The following is a 9368-nucleotide window of genomic DNA, read 5'->3' on the forward strand; positions in this document are numbered from 1 at the left end:
TTTTCTGTTCTGTTCTGTGGACTGTATAGGAACTACCACCGATGTGACTTGATTCCCTCGTGGTTGTTTCATCGATGGACGCAGGTCATAAGAGACTGTCCGCCTGAAATGCCTAGCATGGCTAGAGATCTCAGTCGTCTTGTTGAACGAGATCGAACTCTTTCGGAAAGAGGAGGAAGAGGGAGGCTCTGATAAGAGCTGCTTTTGGCAGATGGGGGCGAGCATCGGACGGAGCACAGATAACTTATAATTCGAAAACACATGTTAACATTAGTGGAACTAGTCAAAATTGTGCATTACTTTCGGATCGCAGCGTGAAACATCATAAGGAAGTTTCTTTTCATTTGGAACAAGAGCCGGAGTTTCGACACGCGATTTCTAAGTCAAGGGTCATAGAGTTCACCTGATTATCAGCTTTGATTCCACATTAAACAGTTTTATTATTTTAACTGAAAATCTATTAAATCTACCATCAACATTGGTATAAAAGACCGCTGTCCAAAAAATTCACGCAATCATTGGAAATATGTTTTGCTTAATCTTGTTTTGTCTGGTAGCTGTCCAATTTCAGCAGACATCTTCTCAGCTACATCCAGCTCCAACGGATTTGCTGGTCGATGCTACGATAGCCGTTGTGGAAAGTTGTTTCGTAGCTCGCGCAAAATCTATACACCTACCCATGATGTTGCACAACAAATGGTCAACTTTTTTGGATGAATTTTTAACACGTTTGAACTACAGAGTTCCCGTGGCACTTGTTGATCCATCTGTTTTTTCCTCTACAGATAACAATGGAGTTTATTACAGTGTCGTTTTCATTGATTCGAAGGACGCCTACTACGATTTATGTGATGTGTTGCTGAAAAAGAACTTCAATGTCAACAGTTACTTCGTGATAGCCTTTCTGGAGGACGATCAACCTTGGATGCCGACATCACTTCTGCATTTGACAGCTGAATTGCAGATGTTCAACGTAGCAACCCTTTTCCGCATGAAAAATGCTGTCCATTTTTGTAACTTCGTACCGTTTGGTACAATCGATCAAACTTCACCGTTCATCAGAAGTCAGTATTTTGATCCGACATCATACAAGACATGTAACTGCTCTTCATACTTCAATCCGAAAGTTACAAACTTCTTTGCAGCACCTTTGCAGATGGCAACCATCAACATGGCACCTATAATGTCACCAGTTTATGACAAACATCAACGTGTTATCGACTTCGTAGGAATCGATGGTGATCTGTTGAAGTGTTTATCTCAGCTGCTGAATTTCACCATAATTCCTCACATTTCGGCAGCACCCGTTTTATGGGGTGTTTTGTCCCAAAATGGAACAGGCACCGGTGCAGTGGGTCTGGTATTGAACGGAACTGCCAACTTTACTCTAGGATTTTTTGCCTTAAACTTGAACAAGCATACATTCTTTTCCTACGCTTATCCCTATTTCCAGACGTCCATTATAATGGTAATTTCACCAGGCCTTGAATACGGTCCCTTCGAACGTCTACTGTTACCATTTCAATTTTCAGTGTGGATAAGCTTTAGCGCAGTGTTTTTTGTTGGTATCATTACAATAGGTGTGTTGAAATTTTTCCCTAAAGCAGTTCAAGGTTTCGTATTTGGTTCCTTAAATCAAACGCCTGTGGTAAATTTCGTAAAATCGACCTTGGGTGACTCGTTAGAACTCTTGCCAACGAGAAACTTTGCCCGATTTCTTCTACTGCTATGGATCAGCTGCTGCTTCGTACTCCGAACAGTCTACCAGCAAATCATGTTTGATCACTTGAGTCGCCTGCAGAACCACAGCACTGCTCAAAATTGGGACCAATTCGTCGCTGGAGGTTACCGAATCTTCGCAATGGACAGGCAACAGTACTTTTACGAAAATGTTCCCCCAAATGTTGAACCTCGTATTACGACAATGACGAGCCAACAGTATTCTTCAATCTACAAGGGAATACGCTTCGGAAACATTCGTGGTGCAGCTAGTTTGTATTTGGAGTCTGCGCTCTATTTCAACCAGAAGTTTTTCACCAGAGGTAGCAATGCATTCTATCAGATATTCCCGGAACGTTTGTACAGTGCCCCGATTGCGATTTTCTTTCCGAAAAACTCTCCGTTGGTTAAAGTATTCGACCCGAAGCTACGGCAACTGGTAGCGCATGGCTTTGTGCAGCACTGGAGGCAGAAAGTGTTCGATCGTAACCTCGAAGTGTACCAACGCAGCCTGCAGACCCAACCGCAGGCGCGTCCAATATCTCTGAATGCTTTGGCCGACGTTTTCGGAATCTACATTGTTGGGATGATTTTGGCTACTCTGGTATTTTGCCTCGAATACGTGTGGTGGAGAATGGGTATAAAACGTGAAAAGTTACCAGGGGCGCTGAGGCGTAGAGCTGCTGATCATCGAGTTGAAATGTCACGCTAATTTGGGTTGATCCATCACTCTTTGTTTGAAGTTTATTTGGTGTTCAGGTTAATATCAGTAGGTTGGATGTGTTTTCTTTCCGTTCAATCAAATCAGCACGAGATAATGTTACAAAAACACTGTTTGAATAATAAATGAGCACTATGAATCTATTTTTTTGATTACTGACCGACTCCAGTTTCCAATTGTTATCGTATAAAATCTGTTTTGTTGGAGGACGGCTTGAAATTGACAGGCGAGTTAAGAGGACATCCTAAGCGTATCGATACAAATTTCGAGCGAGTTGAGAGGACATCTTGAAATTGAATGGCGAGTTGAGAGGACAGCCTGAAAGTACCGATAGAAATTTCAAGCGAGTTGAGAGAACAGCTTGAAATTTCTATCGATACTTTCAGGCTGTCCTCTCAACTCGCCATTCAATTTCAAGCTGTCCTCTCAACTCGCTCGAAATTTCTGTCGACACGCTTAGGCTGTCCTCTCAACTCGCTTTCCAATTTCAAGCTGTCCTCTTAACTCAGCTGGCAGCTGATTGATCATTCGAATTTATACAGCTACACGGGAAAAATACATCTTACCCATAAGCTGCTAACAGGACTAGAACCCATTGCTTACAGAAAAAGGCAAACACAGCTCCAAAGTATCACAAAAAAGGTTCCAAGACGATACAAAAATTGAGAAAACGATCGAAATAGCTTGTACAACGTTGTATTAACGGTTTTTTATTTTTTTTATCCATTTTTTTTATCTTGTGTAATTTAAATCGTTTTCCTGATGTTAAATACGTGCACATATGATCTTTTTATTTCTTTTCCTTTTTCGTTTCGATTCCGGTATAAATTTGCAAAAACCGTTTAAAAACCGTCAAAAATGCAAACCAAAAAAAAATATAAAATGAAAAAAATGAAATAAGCTCAAAGCCCAAATCATGCTTGGAACACTTTGGAACAGACCATTAAATCGGAAACGGCTCCATTTTTTAGCATTTTGAGGCCCGCCTCTGTTTCATTTTACCAACACTGACTACTGAAGCTTATATATGAATGATGACGATGACGTTCTTGTTCGTGTCAATGTCAGCTGCAAACCGCTATTAATTGCGTGTTCGCACGACACCATCAGCTGATTCAGGATGATGGTTGGCGTGCATGCGTCGACCAATCGATAATGGACGACGATACTCTGACTGAATAGTTAAAAAAAGTTTGTTCGTAGGCTTCTCCTGTTAAGACCAGACCACCCATTAGCACGCCATTGTTATGTTCCGGCTTTGTTTACATTGTGTACTTCGCATTGTTTACCAACATCGATGCGGCAAAATTTACTTCTCCCCTTTTGATTGTAAACAGAACTTTTTGATGGATTTTAATATAAAAAAAAAATCAAAATAGACAATATTTCAGATTTATTTAACAAGATTGGTAAAACACAAATTTATTTTAATCATTTTAATCAATTTCAGGACGACGAGAAACTTTTTCTGAATTAAATGTCTTATTAGGTTCTTTAGAAGATCGGAATCGGTACACCACCAACTCCAGGACAAAAACCACCAACGAACACGCCATTCCTATGGCAAAAAGCTCAAAAATTCCGTTCAACATTTCGAACGAAAGGGCCCGTGCCGTACCGCTAGATTCCCACTGCCGCACCATCTGCACCAAGTCGCGATCGAGCGTCTGATCCTTCCAACGCACGATGAACCCATGCGTAATCAGCTGTCCGATGTGGATATTGAAGGGTTCGACCAGGGGTGAATTTTTCCTGAAGAACACAGCCACCGAGTAGCCGTAGAGCGGCTCCCGGAACATCCGGTAGAACTCATGCCGGCCCTCGTCTAGCGCTCTCTGGTTCTTAGAGTGAATTTCCTCGGGGATGATAATGCGAGCTCCCCGTAGTTGACCACTGCGAATACCTCTCAGGGCGTCGTTAGCTTGGCTGTCCGGGATGATGGTTATCTGCTTTTTGACGTACTCCGGGAGTCCCTGGTAGACGTAGAGTTCACGCGTTAGAGCGAAGATGCGATAATTGCTGGCCACGAACTGGGGCCAGTTTTGAGCGGAGGAGCGGTTCTGCGATCGGCACAGGTTGTTGAACATTATCTGTTGATAGACGGTTCGGAGAATGAAGGTGCCCAAAATCCAGATGAGCAGAAGCAGTCGAGGGAAGTTCTGCTGCGGAATGGCTAGGATTGCGTAGCCAAGGCCCGATTGAAAAAAGTTGAGTAACGGGGCGTGATTGGGAGTTCCGTAGACGATGGTTTGTGCTGAAGTAGGGAATACTTCGAGAACGGCCATGATGAACAGTCCGGTCACACAGACAAGCGTGAAAGTGATCCACAGTGAAGGTTGAAACGGGAGCAGCAGTTTTTCGAAGTCACCGTATTCGAGACCCGGAGAGATGATCATCACCAGGGATGTTTGGTAGTGATCACTGGTGCTCGATAGAAATCGGGATCGTATGAAGTTGTTTCCGAAGAAACCGAGAGTTAAGTTTACGGTTCCGTTGAGGACCATTGCGGTAGCTCCAGTTGCGGATCCATTTTCGTGCAATACACCCCATCTGATGGTAGGCAAAGGCATTATTGGTTGGATGGTAAAGTTCAGCTCCTCCGAAAGAGCTTTCAGAAGATGACCGTCGATGCCTTTGTAATCTATGGGAATGCCCTTCTGATCACATTTGACCATCATGAAGGGGTCGATGTCGAATACAGCAACGCGAAGAGGAGCTGCATAGAAGTTCGTCAATTTCAACGGGAAGTTCGGCCTGGATAACTTGAATCCATTTTCGCTGTATGAATTCCAATGCGACACTCGATCAGAACTGGATGCATTAACTCCGTATGGAAAATACGTGTATAGCTCAATTTCCTCTTCCGTATTGTGCAGAACAATTGTCTTAAACAGCAAAAGATTAGCCATTGAAGAAAGAAGCTTCGTAGGTATCGTCGAAGAGTTCTGCTGCAGCCAAACAATCATATAGAAGCCAACCGTTTCGTACTGATACGAAGGTAAAGCCCTTTCGAAATCAACAAACGACTGATCGGAATCAATCAAAACTACATTGTAGTAGATTTTCAGATTGCTCGTTAGTTGCGGTACGTGTGATCGATCTATAATCACTGGGACCGGTTCATCGAGACTATCCAACACCCTCGAAATCAGAGAGTTCCATCGTTTGGTTAGAAACAACGAAAACCGGATCGTTTTGACGTCCAAGGTGAAACAGTTTTTCAAAATTTCCGACGTTGCCTGGATCAGTAGTGTATTTTTTGATTCCGGAATTTCAAGGAGAGCCGAACCGCGGCTCAACAAGAGCAGAAGTCCCACTAAGTGGGACATCGTCGAAAGACTAATCGAAAGGCATTAACGACAGTTTATTTTCGGCCGATGCGACAAATATTTCGCGTGAGTACTGGTCACGCGAAAGTGCTTAAAGAATCATGCAACATTCGTTGATTTTCACACTATCTCTCGGGGAAGGATGATAAAAATGCGGTAATCTGTGGAGGTTTTTTCTTCGTCAGAAATATGATGGATTAGATCAATTGTTCACATATTTTTTCATTATTTTAGGTGTCTAAAAGATAAATCACTGAACTGATTTTTAAATCTGTTCAGACAATGAAAAGTTATCATGAACTTATGTGCAAGAGTTGATAAATTTGACCTTAAATTTGTAAAAAAGAGGACCTAAAACGAAACCTTAGGGAATAGACTGAGTCGATTTGGGGTCAATTTGGAATTTCTCAAACCCTGGGGTCTTAAAAGCTTCGTCTTGGTCCAAAACTCATCCATGATTTTTTGCAAAATTTTTAAGTAACGTTTACATGAGTAAATTTGAACTTTTAGGTTTGTATGGGAAAATTGAATTTTTTGTACTGAAAAATCAACATCATTTTTGTTTCGTCTGTGGAACCGTGCCAGCTGATGGCTTTTGTGCCAATTTATAAAATTCCTAGAGGAAATTTTCCGTTGAACAACTTTGTCCAAGACCTAAACTTCGTATCTTATAAGGAAAAAAAGTTATTAGCTGTTTAACAGGGGTATGTCTTTTTGCACTGATAAACAATAAATTCAATTGACATCCCTGCAGGGTGCCTAGCGAGGTATTGCGTGACTACTTTCCATGCAACACTTCGCGAGGCTCAAGCAGTGATGTCAATTGAATTTATTGTAAATCAATGCGGAAAGACATACCCAGGTTAAACAGCTAATAACTTTCTTTCCTAATAAGATGCGAAGTTACGGTCTTCGACAAAGTTGTTCAGCGGAAAATTTCCTTTAGGAATTTTATAAATTGGCACAAAAGCCATCAGCTGGCTCGGTTCCACAGACGAAACAAAAATGATGTTGATTTTTCAGTACAAAATATTCAATTTTCCCATACAAACCTAAAAGTTCAAATTTACTCATGTAAACGTTATTTAAAAATTTTGCAAAAAATCTTGGATGAGTTTTGGACCAAGACGAAGCTGTTAAGACCCCAGGGTTTGAGAAATTCCAAATTGACCCCAAATCGACTCAGTCTAGAATGTCTCTTGATGTTGTCAATTGCGAAGAGAAGTTTTTGAATTTTTCTTAGAAATCACAAAATATCACAACACATTTAAAACAGGAACAGGCAATCAAGATTTTCGAATCCCATGGTCATTAACATAACACAAAAATTATTTCAATTTAACATAACCCTTCTAAAAAGTGAAAAATGCGATAATATTTACGCCGTGAATTTCATCCAGCAGCAGCAAGACGGATGAGTGTAATAAATATTGTCTGTCACTCAATTGTTCAATGGTCAGCATAAAAGCAAAAATCGCGGCCGAGAAAAACTATTTGAAACATTCGAAATGCGGCTGACAATATTATTCCTTCTCATGAATCGAGTTACAAGTCTAACAGTTCCCGAAAATAGAAATGTGGAACTCCTGACCCAAGCATTCGTAGCATTCGCCACCAGTGAAGAGTACTCGCTGGAAGCGTATACAGTATTCTTCACCTGGGAATCGGAAGATCCACGACTTGCAGGACAGGTAGCTTATCTCGGGGATCGTATTTTGAGCGAGTTGGGCAGTCGAGTGGCGGTGCAGTTGGCGAACGACCTTTCGGTGTTCATTCGGAGACCGCGAGTTTTCAACAACTTTTTCGTAGACGGTTTGGAAGCCTTCAAAGCCATTTACAACAGTATTTCTCCCGATTTCTTCAGCTTTAACGGCTTTTACATGGTGGTTGTTATTGGAGAGTTCCCGCTGTTTGAGCAACAATCGATGACCGGTGAAATTCTGCGGCTCATGTGGAAGTTGTACGTGGTTAATGTTCACGTTCTTTTTTCTGAGCCAAAACAAGGATTTGTCCTATCTTACACGTTCTTTCCCTTCACTGTGAAGTTTTGTGAACAGGTTGAGCCTACGGTCTGGAATATTTACTTCAATGGACGTTTCTTGAGCAATCGAAAGCACTTTCCGTCGAAGTTGACGAATCTTCACCAATGTCCGCTGCATGTTCCTGTTTATACGTATTCGGCGTTCATGCAGCTTGAACATGACGTGCAAGGACACTTGACCAGAGTTTTTGGAGTAGATGTACGTTTGTTGAGGTACCTCTCGAGAAAGCTTAACTTTTCGTACGTCTTTCACGAGGTACCCGACAATCTAAGGTTCGGATTGATTTATGAAAACGGAACGGCAACCGGAGCCATGCAGATGGTCATCAGTGGTCGAGCAAACTTCACCCTCGGATACTTTGGGTACAACTACCTTCGGCACAGGTACATGTCGCTTAGCCAGAACTACTATTACTCGATGCTGGTAATGGTCGTTTCTCCCGGTGCCAATTACGAAGCCTTCGAGAAACTTCTTCTACCCTTCAACAATCCGCTATGGTTGGCTTTCCTGCTATGTCTACTTTCAGCGCTAGCTATTATTTTCTGCATCGAGAGGTTCCCAGCTCTCGTAAAAGACTTCGTGTTTGGACGATCAATTCACAACCCATCGTTGAACCTGTTCAACGTCCTTTTCGGTGGTTCGAGTTACAAACTACCGGGTCGCAACTTCGCCCGTTATCTGCTGATGATGTGGATCCTGTACTGCCTTATCCTACGAACCATCTATCAACAGGCTCTCTTCAACTTCCTTCAACAATCGCCGATTCATCTGGCTGCTGCCACCCTACCCAAGTTCATCGAGTCCAATCTTCCGGTGTACGTAATCCCTAGCGAAGTCTACGTCTTCAACCAGATGCCCGAGCTACGTCAAAGACTTCGCATAATCCCAACCAGCAAAATCGACACTTACGACACCGCCCTTCGCCAGGGAAAACTTCAAGGTGGTCGCCTGTCCAACTATGAGAAGGTCCTCTTCGACAACTCCCAACTCAAGGATCGCTACTACTATCTGATGTTGAAGCAGCAGCTTGCCAACTATCCTATCTGCGTTGGGCTCAGGTTGAACTCGTGCCTCACCAAGCCCTTCGACGATGCCATATTAAGGCTAGAGTCAACCGGGTTGACGCAAGCTTGGGTGAAGAAGTTTGTCGATCGCAAATACGGCACCGTGCGGGAAGCGTCCACAGATGAACCGCGCAAGATCACGCTGGTTCAGTTGTTGGGAGCGTTTCAAGTGTGGTTGATTGGGTTGGGACTGGCCGTTGTTTCTTTTGCGCTAGAGTGCGTTTGGGTAAACTTTAACAATATGTGTACTCTACATTAAAGTTTAATAAAAGTCAAAGCCTTATTTACCTGTTAATTTCTATTGTCTTAATTTTCAGTCCACAAAATGATTTATAACTCGTTGAAGCCTCTTGAAGCGTACTGATACTATTTCTATCACAAATACACTAAAACTTAAACCGAGTAAGCTCCCAAACACCTGATAACCTCCTGCCAGATGTTGGTTGCTGAGCTGTTTTGGCCTTTTTGTGTCTTGTCGCCTCCTGTAGAAATC

General features: G+C 42.4%; 3 protein-coding genes across 3 annotated transcripts; 2 read left to right on the forward strand and 1 right to left on the reverse strand.

Moving 5' to 3' along the window:
• Positions 1 to 526: 526 nt before the first annotated feature.
• On the forward strand, positions 527 to 2431 carry LOC129757986 (glutamate receptor ionotropic, NMDA 3A-like). Its single transcript, XM_055755407.1, has one exon. The coding sequence runs from the start codon at positions 527 to 529 to the stop codon at positions 2429 to 2431; it is 1905 nt and encodes a 634-aa protein (XP_055611382.1).
• A 1445-nt stretch (positions 2432 to 3876) lies between these two features.
• On the reverse strand, positions 3877 to 5769 carry LOC129757996 (uncharacterized). Its single transcript, XM_055755419.1, has one exon. The coding sequence runs from the start codon at positions 5767 to 5769 to the stop codon at positions 3877 to 3879; it is 1893 nt and encodes a 630-aa protein (XP_055611394.1).
• Positions 5770 to 7304: 1535 nt separating this feature from the next.
• Positions 7305 to 9134, forward strand: LOC129758007 (uncharacterized). Its single transcript, XM_055755428.1, has one exon. The coding sequence runs from the start codon at positions 7305 to 7307 to the stop codon at positions 9132 to 9134; it is 1830 nt and encodes a 609-aa protein (XP_055611403.1).
• The last annotated feature ends 234 nt before the right edge of the window (positions 9135 to 9368 follow it).

Source organism: Uranotaenia lowii, chromosome 1, assembly GCF_029784155.1.
Source record: "Uranotaenia lowii strain MFRU-FL chromosome 1, ASM2978415v1, whole genome shotgun sequence".
NCBI lineage: Eukaryota > Metazoa > Arthropoda > Insecta > Diptera > Culicidae > Uranotaenia > Uranotaenia lowii.